The sequence below is a fragment of the Uloborus diversus genome, chromosome 4, assembly GCF_026930045.1.
Source record: "Uloborus diversus isolate 005 chromosome 4, Udiv.v.3.1, whole genome shotgun sequence".
Taxonomy (NCBI): Eukaryota; Metazoa; Arthropoda; class Arachnida; order Araneae; family Uloboridae; genus Uloborus; species Uloborus diversus.
Window position 1 is genome coordinate 188,800,594 of NC_072734.1, and position 22,313 is coordinate 188,822,906.

The window sequence follows — 22,313 nt, forward strand, 5'->3', positions numbered from 1 at the left end:
ATTGTATATAATGCCTACAGAAAGCACATACCGTATTACCTCACATAATTCGGCATGCCGGAAAAAAGCGAGCGGGAAATTCAAATCTTCCGGCATTTATCAAGTGATTAAATGAATCCTCTTCGGGACCCCTGATAATTTCGACACGGTTAATTCGCTACAAAAATTCCAAGTTTTTTCCCAATTAACAAATGATTATGTTTTAACTATTATTTTAGAAACATGTATTTTTATAAAGCTGTAATGTATAGCTGTAATTCTTTAAGTAATTTGGAGTCCCTTAGGAAAATCGGGCCCCAGACACTTACCACTGAAAGGAAAAAAAATAAATAAATCCCGAAAGTAACCTTCTTTCAAAAAAAAAAGTGTATTGCATATAATATGTGCTTGTTATTTATGGTAGGTCATTAAGTATATCTTTATACATAAAGGGCTAATCTCTGTCCGGATGTCCGGGGTAAACTTCAAAACTACTGGAGGGATTTTAACCATTTTTTCACCATTGATAGCTACATAATCGGGGAACAACTTAGGCTATAATTTATCGCTAAAAAACTCAGTTTAAGAACGTCGTGATCTAAAGCAGTAAATGTCATGTCATTTCCACATCAAATGATTGAAGATTAAACCCATTGTTTCGAAAATTCGTTGCCAAACAACAGCAATATTAAAAGTAATCATAATGTAAATTTTGAATCAAGGCCTCTCTGAAGCAAGCATGACATTGCTTTCTTAGGAGTTGCATCCTCATCTTTATACATAAAGAGCTAATCTCTCTCCGAATGTCCGGGGTAAGCTTCAAAACTATTGGAGGGATTTTAACCATTTTTTCACCATTGATAGCTACATAATCGAGGAACAACTTAGGCTATAATTTATTGCTAAAAAACTTAGTTTAAAAACGGCGTGATCGAAAACCGTGAATGTCATGTAATTTCCACATCAAATGATTAAAGATTAAACCCATTTTTTCGAAAATTCGTTGCCTAACCACAGCAACATTAAAAGTAATCATAATGTAAATTTTGAATCAAGGCTTCTCCGGAGCAAACATGAGTCTAAAGTCATTTAAACATTTGGAAACTCACTTTTTGCACACTTAAGTAAACATAGTAGAGAGCATTTTTTTTTTGTGTACTATTTAAGTAAATAAAGCGCACAGTTTTTTTTAGTGATCTTTGTTTTTGTTAGATATATTTTGGAAATTCTTCAAATTTTTATATGCTTCACTTTGCGCTTTCGTTTCTAAATGAATACTCTTTCTTTCTTTATACTTATTGCTGTTTTACTTTTATGGGTAAGGATGAAGCTCAATTTTTAATGACGTCAAAGCGATGTGTTTTGAGTTCTTTCAGTTAAAACAGCAAAACAAAAGAATGTAGCGATTGTATCTCACAATTATTACTGACCCAGGCAACGCCGGGTATTTTTGCTAGTAGTATACATATAATTAAATCCATTAATTATATGTCATAGTTTTACATATAATTAATGGATTTAATTATATGTAAATAAAGTAATCAATTCAGAAGCAATCATTGTTACTGCGATTTGTTTATATGCATTTTTTTAAATAAATTATTTTAGATTCCTTTTAGAGAGTTAAGTTTATTTATTTGTTTATTTATTTATTATTATTATTTTTTGAATAGCTATGGTAAATTCTTTAGCACTGGTTTAGCGGCGGTAACTTACTGCTTAAATGTTTGATTACTTAGTTTTAATTAAATTTTTATAAAATTATTCGTTATTAAACAATATTTTCCTTGTTAAAATAACAAATGACATTGTTAGTAAATATTTTTTCAAAATTAAACTGTTTATTAATACTAATAAGATATGTATAGAACTTGTATTCATTTTTAAGCTGAACATAAATTTTTTATACAGCAGACCCTCGTTTTACGCGGATTTATTTTACGCGGATTCGATTATGCGCGGTTTAAAATTTGACACCTTTATTTTATTTTACGCGGATGCGGCAATGCGAACACATAAAATCTTTCCCTTTTTTAAAATCCAAAGTCCTAAAGAGTGTAGGTTACGCGTAATTAACTGCATTTTGGTGTGCTAACAATCGAGCTTGGGCCACTGGAGACATTTTATGCGATTGGTTCCAGAGCTCTTTCCAGAAGTAAAGTTATTAAACACACAGTTCAGAACTCACTGGAAGAAGAGCGTTTAGGAGTGACAAAAGAAGCCAATACCAACGAGTATACCGACGTCGGTGACGCACAACCAAAAACATTCACATTGTAAATTTTGAGATATTCCTAGACAATAGAAATGATATTTCTGATTCATTAGTGAAGGAAGATTCTATCATGGAAATGACGCAAGTGATTATGGATGCGTTAATGCTCTGCAAAGATTTACAGAGAAAAATTCTTAATGACCGCAAAAAGACTACCATAACCAGCTCCTCTTTATGAACAGAACACGAAATCAGTTTATGTTTTCTTTATGCATGTTGTGCATAAAAGTCGATATAAGTACACATCAAACTTATTATACAATTAATTAGTCATCTCCAGAATGAGGTATTTTGTTATCTACGGAACCAAACTCCTATTTTAACACTAGTATTAGTTCTCAATTTACAGGGTTTCGATTTACGCGGCATTTCCGTGGAACGTAATCCCCGCGTTAATCGAGGGCCTACTGTAGTATTAATTTTTTTTCTTCTAACCTCGATTTTTCCGGCATGCCGGAAAGGACCAGGCAAGTGTTATTGAAAATATGGTGACCCCTGATTTTGCGGCATGCCGGATAATGCTGCCAATAATGTCTTAAGTAAAAGGTCAAGAAATAGTAGTCCCAAAATGGTAAAATACTAGATTAGCGGCCACCTCTCGCCAAGTGGCTAGTAAGTTAAAAATCTTTGTGACTAAAACTATTAGTCCCATTCGACACCCAATAATTATGGTAACTTTACGGTAATAAGTATGGTAACTTTACCTCGAAACATCCTGCATTGTATCCAATGCCTTGATATTCTACATTACACCGGCACTTCATACTTTTCCGGTAACTCATATCAAACATTTAAAACTTAGTTCGGGAATATTTGCAGCCTCTCAACACATGTTTGTGTACTAATAAGACAAAAAAAAATTATTTTTCACATCATTCAGAAACAAGAAATCTATTTCTTTTCCCGCCGGAAACGAGTCCCTTCAATTTGGGTGGGTGGGTGTTTGCTTATGTGGTAAGTCAGACAAGCGTTCTATTTATCCGGGCGGATCGTTCGTCACTCGGTCCATCAGTATCAGTCGCAGATCCGGCTGACGATGACAGCCCATAACTCTCCCGGACTGACCCAGGGCCGCGGTCACGCCCAAGTGCCGGACGAAGACCGGGTTTTTGCCACAAATAAGGAAAAACAATACAAATCTGAATTTTTCCTCAGCATATTGAGTATAATACAAGGGATGCAGATGATTTATCTTTACATTTTTAGGGAAATCTGTGTGAAGAGTTGAATAAAGCGAAACTACTTCTTTTCTTATAGCATACATTACGCAAAGATGGTCATATATGTGAGATAAAATAGGAATAAATATAAAACAGGAAACATGCATAAACAGGAAAGAAAAGAGGATATGAAATCAATAAATAAGTTTGAGGAAAGCTTGTCATGCATGTCTTTTCTAAAAATTACCCCAATTTCCATCAGTCGAAGATGCTAGTAATTTCTAAAGTGAAAGGTCAAGAAATAGTAGTCTAAAAATGGTAAAATACTAGATTAATGCCTACCTCTCGACAAGTGGCTAGTAAGTTAAAAATCATGGTGAATAAAACTATTAGTTCCATTCGACCCCCCATCACTACTCTTCCCAATCCTACATGCGTCATCCTTAAGACACACACACACACAAAAAGAAAAATATATTAATTTGAATTTTTGGCATCTTGAATTCAAATTATGTTTTTCGCAATCACGAGCATGTGTGTGTGTATGAATACGCGTGTGTGTTTGTGTAGGCGCATGTGTATGGGTGCGTGTGTCTGTGTATGTATGCATGTGTGTGCGTGTTGTGCATGCAGTGCTGTGTGTGTACGCGCGGTGTGTGTAGGCGTTCGTGTGTGTGTGTGTGTATGTAGGCATATGTGTGTGTCTGTATGCAGGAATGAGTGTGTGTGTTTGTGTCTGTGCGCAGGCATGAGTGTGTGTATGTGTGTGTTGGCGTGTATGCGTGTGTGTGTAGGATATGGACGCAACCTGGAGACGGTTTTCGCAAGAGCAGCAGCATCGTGAGGCCGGTCGACGCGACGGTGGTGCTGGCAGTGGGTGCTGGTGGGAAAATAAAATGATAGGAATTCAAAACAGTCAAATGAGAACAATAAGCAATTGTTATTTCTCAAAAAAAAAAAAAAAAAAAAAAAGAAAAAAACATTAAAAAGGTAGCAATTGAAAAAGCATACTGAAACAGGTTTTTGCCGCATAAATTATTTGTCCTCATCTCACCGTATTGAGATTGCTTAAGTTTTAAAGTCCGTCGAAATTTCAAGAAAACTCGCCAAATTTCAACATGGCGAGAATTTGAAGGTACCGCGTGACTTCTCCTTCTGTATGTGGCAAGACATTCATCTGGAATGTGTTTGAAAGGTGTCTTCCATTTGTCACGGAAAGTCGCCAAATTTGGTGACAATTCTTACAATTTCGGCAGACTTTATGATGTTACATTTCGATTGCGATCTTTTTTTTCCATTATTGCACCTTCGTATTTTTTCCTGATAAGTACACGCCACTTCTAACTTCTAGTAGTTATTCTGTTAAAAGCCCTTCAAATTTTTTACTATCCTTTTCAGGTTCAAGTCAAATAATTTTCTTATTGATTCATTTGAAGTCACATTTCTTTTCACTAACGTACTAGTGAGAGAAGTTTTACAGAATCCAGAAAAAAGCGTGCGAGAATTTCACTACACTGATCATAAAATAAATTAACTAGTATTAGATCTGATAAAAATGTGTCGATACAACGTTACTATACAATATTTTCCTTTGCATTTGATGGCACTTTTTACGAACAAAGTTGTTCTGGCTATTTGTAACCCCTTAAGGTTAGTCTTCGGCAAGATTCACATAATGAATTGTTAATTAAAAAAAAAAAAAAAAAAAACTTTTTTAACCACTTAAATTTCCACTATGTGTCCACTTTTAAATGTTGACTGCAACTTTATCTTCCTGGGCGGTACCTCTGACGTTGTGCCTGATATCACATTCCAGGATCCCCCGTACCTACCACCCCTTGTGGTTTAACCGGTTGGATGGGACCCTAAAGACACGCTTTTCTTTTTTCTTTGAACTAGACCAGAACCCGAGCAATCCCTGGTCCATCAACTCCAGAGGCATTGATTCCCTTGGAGGACTTTATGATCGCGACATATTTAACGTGGCCCAGTCACCATTAACGAATACGAATGATCTTCGACAGACCGGCATCGAACCTTCTGCGGTTACGAGTCTGACGCCTTACCGATCAACCACCACGGACACGTGTTGTGCCTCATATTATTGATACGGTATCTCCATTACTTTCAATACCAAGTTCATTGCTGAAACCGAAAACAATAATTGTTTATCATTTTTGTCAGCGCTCATTTCTAAAAGACAATATTGAATTTTCTACTATAGTTTGTTGAAAACCAATTTGTCTCCCTCCGCACTTGCCTACGTGCCCATTGAACAAAATAGTGACAAAAAAGCTTCAGCCTGTTATACGTTTGTCAACCTTGCAATAAATATCTGTTCAACACCCGCTCTTCTTAATGAAAAGCTCAGCTTCTTAAAAAGTGTGGCCATTGACAGATGTTCTTCTTATCAAATCATTTGCACTGTTGTCCGTAAACAGCGGTTACTTTTAAGCAATCGGTATATTGAAAGCGGTTACTCTTATCAAATCATTGACACTGTTGTCCGTAAAAAGCGGTTACTTTTAAGCAGTCGGTATATTGCAATCGGTGATTCTTATCAAATCATTGGCACTGTTGTCCATAAACTATTCAATCACATCCCAACCTACACGAAATTCAGTTTTCTTTTCAAAATTTGTAGTCTTACCGTTATATCAAAGGTTCCCCCCCCCCCTCCGAATTGCGAGGGTACTTAGTAAGTTTGATTTGAGAATTATTTTCAGACTTAAGTTTGATTTTCAGATCAAGTTGTGTTCAAACCAGCGGATTTTTTCAAAATTAGATATCCGATTTGAACCATTTGATAATTGGGGTATTTGCTGCATTAAGTGTGAAAATAATACATTATATCTTGGGCAAACAAGATGAGCGTTTAAACCTTTGATTTAAAGAACAGGAAAACTGCGCGAAGAAACAAGAAATTCACAAGTAGTCAATAACTGTTCATTGTTGAGGCACAGAGGTCGCAAATTGAAATGTTCCGAAAGCATGGATATTTGCAAAGCTTCAACTGTTGGAGAGTTGAAATTTTTGGTAGCTTTTTATTTTCACAAAAATCAAAATAATATTTGTAATTAGTGTTTTACAGTTATCTGCATTTCTCCGATTCTTCATTTTCTAATACCTTTTTGGTCAATATTGGATCAGCAAATGTTGAAAAGTCCTGAATCCAAAACCTCATTGGTTTTGGAGCAGCCCCCTCATGTATTTAAACTTTACGCTTGCAACACTCTCTGGTTCGGCGCTGACGTAGGGGGCTATTGCCCTTGAAAATAGTGTGCCTGTTAGTATTGTTTTTTTTAAAATATTTTTTAGCTCTAAGTACCCGATCTTAAAAGCATATAAATAATTCTTCTGCTAGTCGAAGAAGCAGCTTTACTATTTAAATGCAACACAGTTGCGTTTTTTCATTCTTTTTTTTAAAACTTAATATAAACACATAAGTTTGAATCATTTGCAGGCATCCTTTGCACTAAAACGCCCTTCCTTGCTTTCATGCAGACTACGACCATCAGAGTTGAATTTCGAATAATAGTGGTCAGGAGTTCAATTTACTGTTTTCTGTTCCTAACTAAAATGTTAGGTTTCTGACTCAGTTCAACAGCAATAAATTCTGTTTCGCTAACTACGACTATCAGAGTTGAATTTCGAATAATAGTGGTCAGGAGTTCAATTTACTGTTTTCTGTTCCTAAATAAATGTTTGGTTTCTGACTCAGCTCAACAGTAGTAAGTTCTGTTTTGCAGACTACGACTGTGAATGTTAAATTGCGAATAATAGCGGAAAAGAAAATGAAGAAAAAGAAATATTGAACAAATGCGTATGGTAAAAATTTGCAAAACCTTTCTGCTCTAAAGATTTTTTAGGAAGGCAATTAGTGATTGAAAATTGTAAAAGGACATTGAAATCAAGAAATACAAACAACATGAAAAATTTTGAAAACTGCGAAATATGTTGTGTATTAGGTACAAATGTGCAACAATCTCAGTTAATTTTAAATGTGAATTTTTTTAAGTAGCTGATTAGGTCGTTGCAGAATTTTTTGTAGTTACTATGCGATAAATTGAACACAATGTCATAAAGTGAATTGAAATGATTTCCCCTTTCATTTGGGTCTTAATGAAATGGGTCTGAATTTGGAATAGCTGGGTTTGGAGAGCATAAAAAGTATCTGCTATTAGGCACAATTTTTACTGAAAGAAAAAAAAAGAAAAAAAAAAGTTTTTTTTTGTTTGCTTCATTAAATAATTAATAAATTACACCTCTATTCTTAAATAATAGAATGCTTTATTTTAGTATTTTGGTGTTTGCACGAAAGGATTAGAAAATAGGACTTTTGTTTGATCCTTTGTTTTTATTTAATCAAAAATTCTGATTTTTTATAAAGAGAAGTCGTGCCAAGAAGAGAAGTCGTACCTGCACTTTTTTTATGCATGTATAAAAACTGAGTTATTGTCAACAGGTGGTTCTTTATGACATAGTTTACCTAAATGCAATGCTTTATAAGGCAATACAGTAAAACCTGTGAAGTTGACCACCCTTGTAAGTTGATTACCTGTCGATGTTGACCTTCAATATGCACGAAATTTGACTGAGAATCATATAGCAAATCCTTTGTAAGTTGATTACCTGTCGATGTTGACCTTCAATATGCACGAAATTTGACTGAGAATCATATAGCAAATCCTTTGTAAGTTGACCACCTGTCTAAGTTGACCACTTCTTTACAGTTTTTTTTTTTTCATTTTTTTTACCAGTGTTATAAGAACGCGAGTTTCAACTTTTGTGTGCACTAGTCAAACGTTTTTACTCTCTCCCGCAGAGTAGTGATAAGGTGACTGACGCTAGTCCGGGTTTGATGTACAGAAATATGTCAGAATTTGTTTTAAATTTACTCATACCTAAAACGTATGTGTTTTCTTTCAGGAAGGTTAGGAAACGACGACATTTTGGTGTTCAATCTGACGGGAGTGCATCCCACAGAATACGTCGAACGGGTCGACCTCCACCTGCAGTCCAAACACCCAGTCAGGCAGAAGCAGCGATTGGATCAGAAGAAGCTGACGATGGAAGTGGACATCCTGGATCTCACTCGCCCCCTGAGGCCCAAGATCGAGACGATTCCCTTATCGAGGATGCATACGGGGGGATGGCAAACCCTGGACCTCACCGACAGCATCATCGCCTGTCTGGAAGGTGAATCTCTCGAACAGAATCGGCGCGATCGTGTTTGCACAGTTGGGGCAGATTACGCAGTCTGGATATCAGCCAAAATCGTTCTCGTTGAGTAATATTAGTAACTGCTATCGCATTTGATTTCGAATTATGAGGCATTCTTGGCTATTCTGAATCAAAATGCAAGGCTTATACCAAGAATGCCCATATAAAGGGGCAAGTGGGGGTTCAAGCCCCCCCCCCCTAGAAATGAGAACTTCCTTGTTTTTATGGCTTTTTATTTTTTTGCAAAAATGCATAAAATCTTGTTTTTTAACTATTAATGAATAAGTTATTAAAAATGTCAAATTTTAATATCTCAAATCTGTACTGAAATCGGTTTCCGTGGGGAAAATATTCTGATAAACCATGGGGGAAATTTTTGACCACCCCCTAGAAATGAGAACTTCCTTGTTTTTAGGGCTTTTTATTTCTTTGCAAAAATGTATAAAATTTTGTTTTTTAACTATTAATGAATAAGTTATTAAAAATGTCAGATTTTAATATCTCAAATCTGTACTGAAATCGGTTTCCGTGGGGAAAATATTCTGATAAACCATGGGGAAATTTTTTGAACCCCCCCCCCCCAGAGAAATGAGAACTTCCTTGTTTTTAGGGCTTTTTATTTCTTTGCAAAAATGTATAAAATTTTGTTTTTAACTATTAATGAATAAATTACTAAAAATGTCAAATTTTAATATCTCAAATCTGTACTAAAATCGGTTTCCGTGGGGAAAATATTCTGATAAACCATGGGGAAATTTTTGACCCCCCCCCCTAGAAATGAGAACTTCCTTGTTTTTATTTCTTTGCAAAAATGTATAAAATTTTGTTTTTTAACTATTAATGAACAAGATATTAAAAATGTCAGATTTTAATATCTCAAATCTGTACTGAAATCGGTTTCCGTGGGGAAAATATTCTGATAAACCATGGGGAAATTTTTTGAACCCCCCCCCCCCCCCCAGAGAAATGAGAACTTCCTTGTTTTTAGGGCTTTTTATTTCTTTGCAAAAATGTATAAAATTTTGTTTTTAACTATTAATGAATAAGTTATTAAAAATGTCAAATTTTAATATCTCTAATCTGTACTGAAATCGGTTTCCGTGGGGAAAATATTCTGATAAACCATGGGGAAAATTTTTGAACCCCCCTCTAAAATTTTGCATATTGGCGCCCTTGGCTTATCCTGAGACGCAAAAATAAGCAAAGCAAAACCTGATTATTTTTCAAACTTCAAAAGGGACTTATATTTCTAATTTTGATCCAAAGATATAAAATTAATGAGATGCAGTGTTAATATTCAATATAGTGATAAATATGATACATAATACGCCGCTTTAACTCATTATACGGAATGGATTTTTTAATGCCAGAAAACCAGTGCTGTAGTTGGAGGGAACTTGGGGGACACCGTCTCCCCAAATATTTTGGCTTTTATTATGAAAATGGTGCAAATGTATCGTAAATTGGTTTCAAACCCTCTCTTTTTGTGAGTCCCTTCAAACTGCAAAATAAGTTCCCCCAAACATTTTTTTCGAATTTCAGCTTTGCAGACAACTGTTGATCATGTATCAAGAAAAATGAGGGCGTCTCATTTTATGTGAAAGTTTTTTCACAATATCTTTTGCTTTTAAGATTGACAGCACTAATTCCGATCTCAAAATTTGGTTAGAGAAATGAGTGGTTAAATAATTTGGCAAACTTCAAATAAAACTTTCAACAACCTTTCTTCTTCTTTCTTCAATTCAAACTTTTAAAAACTTCAAATTTATTTCTAGGTCTTCAGTACAGGATTTTTTTTCCTTCCACGGATCTCTACAACACCATAGAAAATGTATGCTTACATCCATTATTTTTAAAATTTGATTAATTCGTGTTTATAACTGCTAAATTTCATGCCCAGCTAATTAATAAAATAAATAACCTTAAGGGAATTTGCTTCAAATTATGTTGCCAAGATGAAGTCGACTGATGATGGTCTCCACTTTAGGCGACTAAGACTTTATTTTTTGGTAGCCATTTTCAAAGAAATGGTAGCCCGTTGGCGACTGACGGCCGCTAGTCTAGGGCTTTAACTCCTTGTAAATGATTTGCTCATGTCTTGGTACAACTTGGGAACAACTGGAACAACTTTCAGATAATGCATTGAATTTTTCTTATCATTCTGTGATCAAAAGCAGAAAAAAAAAAATATTCCGAACTCATATAGATACTTTATTTACTTTTTGAAACAGCACAAGTTCAAATGAACCTAGCGGATTAGGGAAACATATTCTTAATAAAATTTCAATTCATTCACTTTACAAAAACTTTAAACTCTTTACAAACATTAAATTTTTCAAATTTATTGTAAAAGCCCTCATTTTATTTTGAAGCTTAGTTTTAATCAAAAAATTTTTGTCCTAGAAAACAATCATAATTTTAATTAATAAAAATTATGAAAATAAAAGTCACTACTGTATTTTTTTTTTGGTTTCATAGCTCTTATAATAAGTTCTATACGTTAACTCATTTTGGTATGTTTTTCGAGTTTTTCTTTTCATGAGATTGATAAATGTTTCGTTCCTAGTAAAAGTGGCATTTTCCCATTCTTTTAAAATAAGTGTTTTCTTGTTAAATGGTATCACATTTAGTTATATCTTTTACCATAAAAAAGAAGCAAAGCACTTTTCATATATGTCATATATGTAATGATTAATACAAGCTGAACACTTGTGTTATTTTTTCGCAATGAAAAATTTCCAAAGAGCTTTGTATAATAAGGCATGAGAAAATCATTTACAAGGAGTTAAAGCTCTAGATTAGCGGCCGTCATTCGTCAACGGGCTACCATTTCTTTGAAACTGGCTACCAAAAAATAAAGTCTTAGTCGCCAAAAGTGGAGACCATCATCAGTCGACTTCATCTTGGCAACATAATTTGAAGCAAATTCCCTTAAGGTTATTTATTTTTTGCGGTGAATATATACATTTTTAAAAAATTGCTACCAAAAGTCAAAAGCACTGCTCGCCTTGTCTAGTGGTCAGAAGAGGCTGACTGCGATGAAGTGGTCCCAGGTTCGAATCCCGGCTTGGGCATGGATGCACTTTCTCTCTCCTGCCCTTGTCCTTCCCTTGTGTGAATGTGTTGTTATGCTGTGAATGATTGCCTAACCTGTAAATGGGTCCTTATGGCATGTGTGTACTGTTGAAATCGGACTTCACACCAAATTGCGGTTCAGTTGGAAAAGTGAAGCAATGCACCCCAAATTGCCAGCCTAACTGGCACAAGACAACAACAAAAGTCAAAAGTGGCTACCATTTTTTGTGACTTTGGTAGCCAGTGGCAACCTTAGGTGGCTATTATTCAGAATCTCATTAATGGAGGGACCACTTCAACAATGAACTACTCAAATGAAATATTTAAATACACCGCCAGCTCAGTTATTCCATCCGAGGACTGCAGTTTCGTGCTTTTTAGCACTCATCAGCCCGGAATAGGAATCTCGTGAGCTGGAGGCGGAAATCCTCTTAAGGGAGCCAAGCGAGCCAAACAAACTGGTAGCTAATGTGGAATTAGCACACCAGATGAGAGATCGCAGCAATGGTGCGGTTCAACTCAAAGATTGATGGCAAAGCACGGTATTTTGTAGTCTATGGTATTTCGTTTAGTTGTCTGTTACAAAATACCATGCTTTGCCATCAATCTTTGAGTTGAACCGCACCATTGCTGCGGTCGCTCATCTGGTTTGTTAATTCTGCATTAGCTACCAGTTTGTTTGGCTCTCTTGGCTCCCTTAAGAGGTTTTACGCCTCCAGCTCATGTGATTCCTATTCCGGGCTAATGAGTGCTAAAAAGCACGAAACTGCAGTCCTCGGATGGAATAACTGAGCTGGCGGTGTATTTAAGTATTTCTGCCTTAGCCCTGGCTTAGGGCGGTAATTTAATACAAAATACTCAAATAAAAAATCAATCTTTCACTTTTGTGTTAAACTTTTCCACCAATTTCTTATACAGTTCTGATTAACAGGTTATACAATATTTTAAATGTTTATTAGATTTTTTAAAATTATCTTGCTCTTTAAAAGTAAAATTTTTTGTAAGATGAGTAAAATTACTATAAACGTTTTCTCCAGAAAACGGTAAACGACGGAAGAAAACACGGGTCATATTTGAATTCAAGAGGTCATTTTAGCTAAGAATCAGTGGGAATGGTCTCAGAAGCAATTTTTCCGCAGTGCCGTGGAATCCATCAACTTAAATGAAAAGCACGTGCTGTGATTATTCCAAGAATGGTCAAGAGCAAGCATAGAAGCAAACTTTTGATTTGTCTCAATACAATCAATCGTTATAAAGGAAGGATACTCTGTCAGTGTCAATTAATCTTCGAGTGCTCACTGTTGATCTCTGCCCCTCTCTTTCATTTCTTCTTAACTGTGTGATTTGCCTTCCATAGCTTAAGTACATCCTCAGCAAGTCGTGGACCGTCGTCGACCCGAGAACAGTAAGCGTCTTTGAACTAGCTCTAATGGTTTTGTCCTGACAACTCTTTCTTGGCAAGCACATTTTTACGTCTAAGTGTGTATATGAGATAAATCTCGTTCTAATCTTATGAACTGTAAAAATGTATCAACAGGGAGTTATTTCAAAAATTCTGCCAGATTCGTAGCTGACGCATTCATTGATCGAAAGGTCATATTCACTACGTAACAAAAGTTGCCGTGCAAGGCAGGAAATTCAGCTGTTTCCATGAAACACATCGAGCACTGACTCATTAAACTATGAAACTATTTACCTAGTTTTTGAGTTATACTTCTTTTGGGACGCTGATGGTCACAGTAAATTGGTAAAAAAACTACATAAAAGAGTTAGTTTCCCCTGCTACCTTTAAAGCGCGTGCACAGAGCTTCGCTTATATTTATTTTTTTATCAATTTAGCTGTAACGATGTCTGTGTGATCGGCCAGCGCGTTCGGCTGTTAACCGAAAGGTTGGTGGTTGAAACCAACCGGAAGAATGAGTTTTCTTTACTAATAATAAAGCTGAAAGTCTCTCTGTCCGGAGGATGTCTGGATGTCTGGATATCTGTAGGATGTCCGTAGGATGTCTGTAGGATGTCTGTGACGCGCATAGCGCCTAAACCATTCGGCCGATTTTCATGAAATTTGGCACAAAGTTAGTATGTAGCATGGGGGTGTGCACCTCGAAGCGATTTTTCGAAAATTCGATGTGATTCTTTTTTTATTCCAATTTTAAGAAAAAAAAACTATCATAAATTACGAAATTATCATAACGTGGAACCGTAACATGGGCACAAGCCAATTGGCGAGATACAAAATTATCATAACGTGGAACTGTAACGTCGGTACAAGCCAATTGGCGAGAAAATTCACCATACAATATTTGTAAATACAGGCGAACCAAAAGACCTTTAATTTTTCTATTACGGGCGAAGCCGTGCGGGTACCACTAGTTTTAAATAAAAAGAGGGTTAGTCACTGGATTGGCCGACAGAAGATATGCTTTTATTGAATAACGTAAGCTTATAATGTGCAAGCTGAGAAAGTTGAATTGAGAAAGTGAGAAGCAAAGGGATGTAAGTGGACATTTTCAAGTTTTGAGTAAAATGCGTTCTAAGATAACAGCCTAGGTAGAATTTCATCGAATTTTTTTTTAAATCATGCTGTATAACAGAACCTACCAGGGCTACTACTACTATCTCCAGCCCAAAGATAGAGGAGAGGTTCCCCTACCATTTGTACCGGTTATATCCAAATTTTCAATTTTACCACTTACATTCCTTTGCTTCTCACTGCCTCAATTGGTAAATCTACTGCACCAATTAGTTGAAACTTAATTCGATTTGATGTTTCACTATACCTTCAACATCATAAGCTTATGTTCTTCGATAAAAGCATAGATTCTGTCGGCTAATACATATGGAAGTCGACCCTTTTTAGAAACATGGAGTAATCAATTATGGATCATAGAAGTTCGAAAAGAGAAAAGAATGTTTCAAAAAAGTAATTAATTAATGGCCGTTGCAGGACTGGCCGACAGAAGCTACGTTTTTATTAAATAACATAAACTTTTAAAGCTGAAGATATATTAAAACAAAGTGAATTAAGTTTCAGTTAATACAGTTAGATTTATCAATTTAACATAATCAAATTTAACACTATAAGATTATGTTGTTTAATAAAAGAATAGCTTCTATTGCTCAGCCCCGTGACTCCGATTTTTATTAATTATTTTTCAAATGGAGACGCAATGTCATGACATGTACCCAATGGACATGCGGAAATTCAATCTTCGTCCTTGAGCTACATAAAAAAAAATCTGTTTAATTTCATAATTAATTTGAATTCTAAAATTTTGAATTCAAATTATGTGTTTCGCAATCACGAGTTGCGACAGGACCCTACTCATTGGTTACTACCCTACTCACTTGTTTCTAGAAACGGCTCCTGCCCCCCCCCCAAGCCTGCCTCTCCTCTTGGACGTTTACGTGTGCGTAGTTGTGTATGTGTATGTGTAGGCTTGTCTGTGTGCGTAGACCTGTGTGTATGTACGTTGGCGGGTGTGTATGTGTGTATGCTCGTAGGTGTGTGTGTATGTGTATGAGCGTGCGTGTATGTAGAACATGGACGCCACCGACCAGGAGAAGCGGCTACCGGGAGGAGTCGCGCTTGCAGAGGACGGTGGGGGTTGAAAAAGGAACCAAACATCAAGGACGGTCAAGTGAAAACAATTAGCTATCGTGAATGCTCAAACGAAGCTTCAAGGTCCACACGACATTCAAACTCTCTTTGGTTTTTATAGATTTCAGTTCATTTTAAAATCCGATCAGATCAGAGTCTAAGCAACAACTGACACAACACAGTTTCAAAACATTCTCTTATTTTTCCAGGAGAAGCCGAGCAACACCATTTAGTGGGCGTGGCAATAAGAAGCCGTGACAACACAGACACTGGCGATGTGATTTCACAACCCTTTTTGGTCCTCTTCTCGGAAGATGATGATCATCTAAATATTGGAGAGTTAGACAGGAAAGTAGATACTGCAGGGCAAAGGCTAAAACGAGAGGTAATTATGCTCTATTTCAGATTTAAAATTATGCGAAAAATGTAGCATTGTGTTCAGTCTAATCTCACTTAGACTACTTTGATGCGTATGAAATCGCTTTGACAAACATGGCCCAGCTAATAACGTTACTGATATATATATATATATATATATATAGAGGGTGTATCAGTACAGCGTTTACAGACTTTCAGGGCAGATAGAGTACACCTAGACGATGGGAAACCACATAGCAATGCATGGTCGGAAACGCGTTCCTGGCGCGGTAGTGACGACACAAATCACCCGAAAGACAAGACACGAATAAGAGAAGAAAACATGTTCATTATCATCCTTAGTGCAGCAAAAAACTAAGAAAAAGGAACATGAAGGAGCCAACGATCGTCATCAAAGTAGGTGTTCAAAATTAATGATGCATGCCTCAGATCTCCGGCGATTGAAGATCGAACGTCAAAGCGAGGGCGGCAACAAAAACCGCGTGTGCGCATGCACCGTCATCTGATGCTTCGGTTTACGTAACAACATCGATTGTGTACACCAGACCAAAACTTAACCAGTATTTTTTCTGTATTAAAATAATAAACATGTTTTCTCCTATAATTTGTGTCCTGCTTGTGCTTTGTCTCGTCACTATCGCATCAGGAAAGAGTTTCGACCATGCATTGCTACCTGATTTCCTACCGTCTAGGTGTACTCTATCTGCACTGAAAGTCTGTAAACGCTGTATAGTCCAGTCAATAGGTAGAAAAAAACGGGCTTGCCTTACAAAAAATGGGGTCAAAGATTTTATTTTTTAAATTTGTGTATACTAGTGCCAATATGAAAAAACCAAGTTATCCAACACGAAAGACCTCGGGAGAACTTTTGGGGGCCGAAAACCCCCAAAAATTTGTGACTTTTTGTAGTATTTTCAAAATATCTCAAAAATGGTTAAAATTACAAAAAAACTTCCAATGCAAATGTTAAAGAGGATTAAATTTCCTTCAACTTTTGTCATTACAACATTTTTGTAGCGTGAAAAGCAAGCGAGTTACAGCTTCTTGAAAGTCACACTTTTTCAGAACCCCTTCAGCGAAGTGCGTGAAAGCGCATCGGATAACGGAGAAAAAAAGGAGAAACGCCGGCAGTCTGACCTTGGAAATCATTTGTTTTTCACAGCTGAGGGTAAATGCCTCCGTTCTCTTTAGTTTAAACAAAACACCCCCATTCCATCCCCCCCTTTTTTTCTCCAAATGAGATGAATCGACTCAATAGCTACTCATTTTGGTCACTTCAGGGTTTGCGCGAGAGTATGTTTTATCAATTTGTGTGTTCTGAATTACAATTTTTTTCCTAGAAGTGATTACGCCTGACCAAGGTGTTTTTTTTATTTTTTATTATTATCATTATTTTTTTTGAAATCAGTTTGCATGAATGCGAAATAAAGATTGTGAAGGAGAAGGGAACAGAAAATCTTCAAAGATGCAGCGCAAAACGGCAAAATTAAGAACATCAGCATTTTTTGAAGTTCTTAAAAGAAGTGGCAATTCACACTGCCTGTCACAAACGCTATATCAATGAGCAATCAATCTCTTCCCTTGAAGTAATGGTTGAACCTAACATGTTAACTAAATTCCTCAAGAAAGATTTCTAGCAAATTATAACAAAAAGAATTGTCTTATTCTACTTCTTGAGACATATTTCGAAGAGTGTGGTATTGAAGTCAGGCAGGCTCAAGATGATGCCGACTCACTCACTTACTGCTCTTTCAAAGGCAAAAGAAATTGAAAAGGTTGCTATAGTGAGCGAGAGGACTGATGACAGCTTTAGGACAGCCTTTCAGCAACTTGTTCTTTTTAAAACCTGGAAGAGGGAATGCTTGTGATTTGTTTTTTCCCCCACTAAATCTTTTAATTTTAACCCCAGTAATATTCTTTTCATCCATGCGTCTAGTGGGTGTGATACGACTTCGGCAATCTTTGGCCAAGGCAAAATTAAATTGTACAAAATAGTCAAAAAAAAAAAAAAAAAACCCTCCTAAAATTAAGGAAGCTATTGAAGTATTTATAGACGCAATCAGTCATCATGATGCCATAGCTGCAGCTGGAGAAAACATTTTGAAAATATTATACACAGGTGACGTAAAGTATTTGAACCTATCTTTGGATACTTTGCAATTTAATCTTTTTATAAAACTAGTATACAGGGCTAAGATAAATCTTGCAGAGCTACGTCCAACGTGCGGGGGGGGGGGGGCATGCTGGACGTTATCACTCATATCGGTTCTACCACCAAATTCAAAGTTGGTTGGGCAACATAATTGATCCAGAGAAATGGGGTTGGGAACGCAGGACGCAAGGTCTAATGCATGTTGACACGAAAAGAGATTCAGTTACTCAGAATCTTTTGAAGATGGTACCTTGTACCTGCAAGAAAAATTGTACTGGAGCCTGTTCTTGTCACAAGGCAGGTTTAAAATGCTCCAGCACGTGCAAACAGTGCAGTGGCACAAATTGTGAAAATGTTGCAGAAATTTCATCTTTGGATGAGACTGCTGAAGAAGATAATTTGTTCCAGGAGCTTTTGGAATTACCGCAACAAGATGAACAATTAAAGGACCACTGCTTCTTTCTACTCCCTACAGATTCTGAACTGGGAGAACCTGGACCTTCAAAACGGCTTCGAAGAAGATAAACAGCGTATTTTGTTGTTATTTCTCTATTTGCTTTAAGGTCGAATGAATCTCTCTGTAATTTAGATGTATGTATTAATCTTCTACAGTTGGATTTTCATTTTGTAAGGTAATTCTTTTGGGTTTTTCATGCCTCAAAAAGTCAGTTTCTGCAGAATTTTTTCAAAGTGTTCATTACGTATTACTATTGTACCTTTATTTATTCATTTTTATGTCTATTGTTTGCTTATTATCACCCTAATATTTATTCATTCACATTTATATTCGAATATTGCATTTTCGCTTGTAATAGAATAGATGGTACGAATTATGTGCTTTAAATGAATGAGAAGATTTTATAATTCAATTACAAACTGCAATATAAATCATATGTTATTGGAGTCTGACTGAAGACTACCTCTGTCAGACTAGAAATATTAGTTCATGAGCGGTGGGGGAGGGTTTATTATCATTATTGTATCAGAGCATAGGATGCATGACTGTGTTGATTGTTTGCTTATTAGCTGCCTAATATTCATTCCTTCACATTAATATTTAAAAATCGCATCTTTGTTTGCAATAATTAGACTAGAATGTACGAATTATATCCCTCAAATGAATGTGTATATTGTGTAATTCAGTTACAAACAACAATATATCATCTATTATTGGAGTCTGATGAAGACTACCTCTGCAGATCAGAAAAGTTAGTTCGTGAGCAGTGGGGAAGGTTTTTTTTAAAATTATTATTGCATCGTCGTATGTGCTTTAAATGAACGTGTATATATGTATTCCAGTTTCATAATACATCGTTTGTTTTTGGAGTGCGGGGACTAATCTGTCAGCCAGAACTGCTACTGTGTCCGGCGGGGGGGGGGGGGGGTGAGCAAGAAACTCAAATTACTCTAACTGTCGATAAACTCGCTGAAACTAAAGTTTCTATTGAAGTTCTAATAATTATGACGCCTTGCTTTCAGTGTGAAAGCTTTTTTTTTTCGGAGTGGAGGAAAACTGCCTATTTTCAAAGAGCTATAGCAAGCTTGTTATTTGTGCTACAAAAAAGTTGTAAATACAAAAGTTGTAGGAAATTTTATGTTCTTTAAACTTTACAGTTAAAACTTTTTTCTAAGTTGAACCGTTTCGGAGATATTTTGGAAAAAACAAAAAAAGTCATAAATTTTTGTGGTTTTTCGGCCCCCAAAAGTTCTCCCGGGGTCTTTCGTGTTGGATAACTTGGTTTTTCCATGTCGGCACCAATATGTGCAAATTAAAAAAATAAAATCTTTGACCCCATTTTTTGCAAGGTAAAATGTATCTATTGACTGGACTAGTACTGTTACGCCCTGTATATACTGCACTGTTAAAAATTTTCCGGAAAATTTACGGTAATTGTTACTGGTATCCATGTTGCCAGTAACTATTACCGTAAAAATCGAATGTTACTGCAAAATGTTACGGTTTCCTCGGTAGGCCACAGCAACTAATTGGAGCTGGGATCGCTTATTTCTCCGGTATAAATTACCGTAAAAATCAGCGATGCTGTAAGTTCGCCATTCTACAGTAACAATTACTAGAAAATCTTCCTGAATTTTTAACAGTGTGCCGTGGACAGATAAAGGCAGCACCTGCAAATTTTTCATTTATTTGCATTTTTGTTATCTAGTGCTCGTTAACTTTATTGCACTAGCTTGCTTATTAGGTTTCCGCTAAAAAAAAAGCCCGAAAAAAATTATCTAATTCCAACATTTCCCTATTATTAGAATAAGTGAAAAAAGGCCTGAAAAAGTTGTCTAATTCCAGCATTTCCCTATTATTGGAACTGAATCCAAAACATGTTTCTTCAAATATCTTGAAAATTCATTTCTGCAGATACTGCCGTTTATCTCCCCACCGCAGTATATCCCATAGAAATTTTGGAAAATACATATTCCCAGTTTTATTGTTAAAAAAAAAAAATTAAGTAATAAAATACTCAACTTACTGTTTTTTATTTTTTATATTGCTGGTTGAATAAACTTTTGAGTCTATTTCTTTACTAGGTTTTTGATAAAATAAGTGGTCGATTTATGCGTTACTAATTCTTTAAATCCAATAGAAAACCTGCCTCTAAATACGATCAAACCAAGTTGACATTATAAACTGTTAAACGAATATATTTTTAAATCGATATTTGAGCATTTACACAAGATTTCAATTTAAAATGAAAAGCTTCTTTTCACGCTTTTTTCTCTCTTAAAACCTTAAGTTGGGGAATGTAGGGCAAAGTGAAATTGCACGGCAAAGTGAAATGGTGAAATATTTACTCTGCCTTTAGAGCTACCTGCCTAGTAATATTTTAGCTACATAGTAACACTCGTAGTCTACTCCATACAAGAAAAAGTAACCTCCGTAAATCAAAGAATATGATAACAAAGGGAATTTTCAAAAATTAATACTCATATTGGAAATTTTTGTTGTAAGTAAAAAATTACTCCTGTCATTATTAACCTATAAAGTTATTGTTATTAACGCTTTAAAAATCAACGAAAATCAACTAATATTCAGTGCAGCATTTATTTATTTCATTTTTAATTAATTTGTATTTTAAGTGCTTTGTACAGTTAGTCAAGTGCATGCGGGGGGAAAGTGGATGGGTCAAAGTGAGCTAACTTATTTCATTTACTCACTTAATCTTTTATCAAATCACTTACGTATTCATTTATTAATTATTCCATTTGCATTACTTCATTTACTCACTTAATCTTTTATCAAATCACTTACGTATTCATTTATTAATTATTCCATTTGCATTACTTCATTTACTCACTTAATCTTTTATCAAATCACTTACGTATTCATTTATTAATTATTCCATTTGCATTACTTCATTTACTCACTTAATCTTTTATCAAATCACTTACGTATTCATTTATTAATTATTCCATTTGCATTACTTCATTTACTCACTTAATCTTTTATCAAATCACTTACGTATTCATTTATTAATTATTCCATTTGCATTACTTCATTTACTCACTTAATCTTTTATCAAATCACTTACGTATTCATTTATTAATTATTCCATTTGCATTACTTCATTTAAAATTTCCTTATTAGTTAATTGATTCATTAATTTTCTTATTCATTCGCTTCTTTATTCTCGTACTTCTTCTCATATATTGATTAATTAATTAGTTTATTGTTTTATTTTCTTCTCTTTTATAGATTCACTCTTTTATTTACTCATTTATTTGATCAAAAATATCTTTAATAATCAAATAGAAAAGTATTTCATTGGAAAAAAAAATGTTAATTTTGTTCCATGAAAAAACGAAGTGAAAATTTCAACTTTTTTTTGGAGGTACAAATTTACTGCCAAAAAGAAAAAAATAATGATTCAGTGCAGGTTTTATTGTAAAATATATTGTTCGTTCTTTGTGTACCGTAATTTTCAAAACAAATTTCCAATTTGTTTATTTCACTTTGTCTCACTTTCTCCTATATAGAATAGGGTTGTGTAAGGAATAGCACTTTGGGCAAATGATCTCCATGGATCTGCTGGCACATATACACTCTTTTGTCGAACTACCCCATGATCACTTTGCATTAAGCGGGCTGAATTTCGTTGATGCAGTAAAATTTCCTCCCTCAATATCTCTCTTATTGACGTAGACCTGTGATTTCAAATAAGCGCGTAGAAAGCAATCCAGTGGTGTTAAATCCAGTGGCGTCAATACGCAGGGGGAAGGGGGGGGACCGCCCGCCCCGGGAGTCACCCGTCTGGGGGGTGACGCACTAAGTAGAATTGCATGTTTTTGAAAAATATGAAGCTAAAATGCATTTTTAAGACTATAAATGAAAAAAATTTCCGGTGGACAAACCCCACGGACCTCCCATTTTTATTTATTTTTTGTATCACTTAAAATTTCGTAAAAACAAATCTAGTTGTTTCTGAAAATTTGCATGAATTTCAAGTTTCAATGTTAAAT

General features: G+C 35.4%; 1 protein-coding gene across 1 annotated transcript in view; it reads left to right on the forward strand.

Moving 5' to 3' along the window:
• LOC129221059 (bone morphogenetic protein 3-like) overlaps nt 1-22,313 on the forward strand; it is a 47,906-nt gene that overhangs the window by 14,191 nt on the left and 11,402 nt on the right. The window contains exons 2-3 of the mRNA XM_054855497.1: nt 8,344-8,613; nt 15,523-15,698. Coding sequence (XP_054711472.1) covers nt 8,344-8,613; nt 15,523-15,698 — 446 coding nt within the window. The remainder of the gene's footprint in view (nt 1-8,343; nt 8,614-15,522; nt 15,699-22,313) is intronic.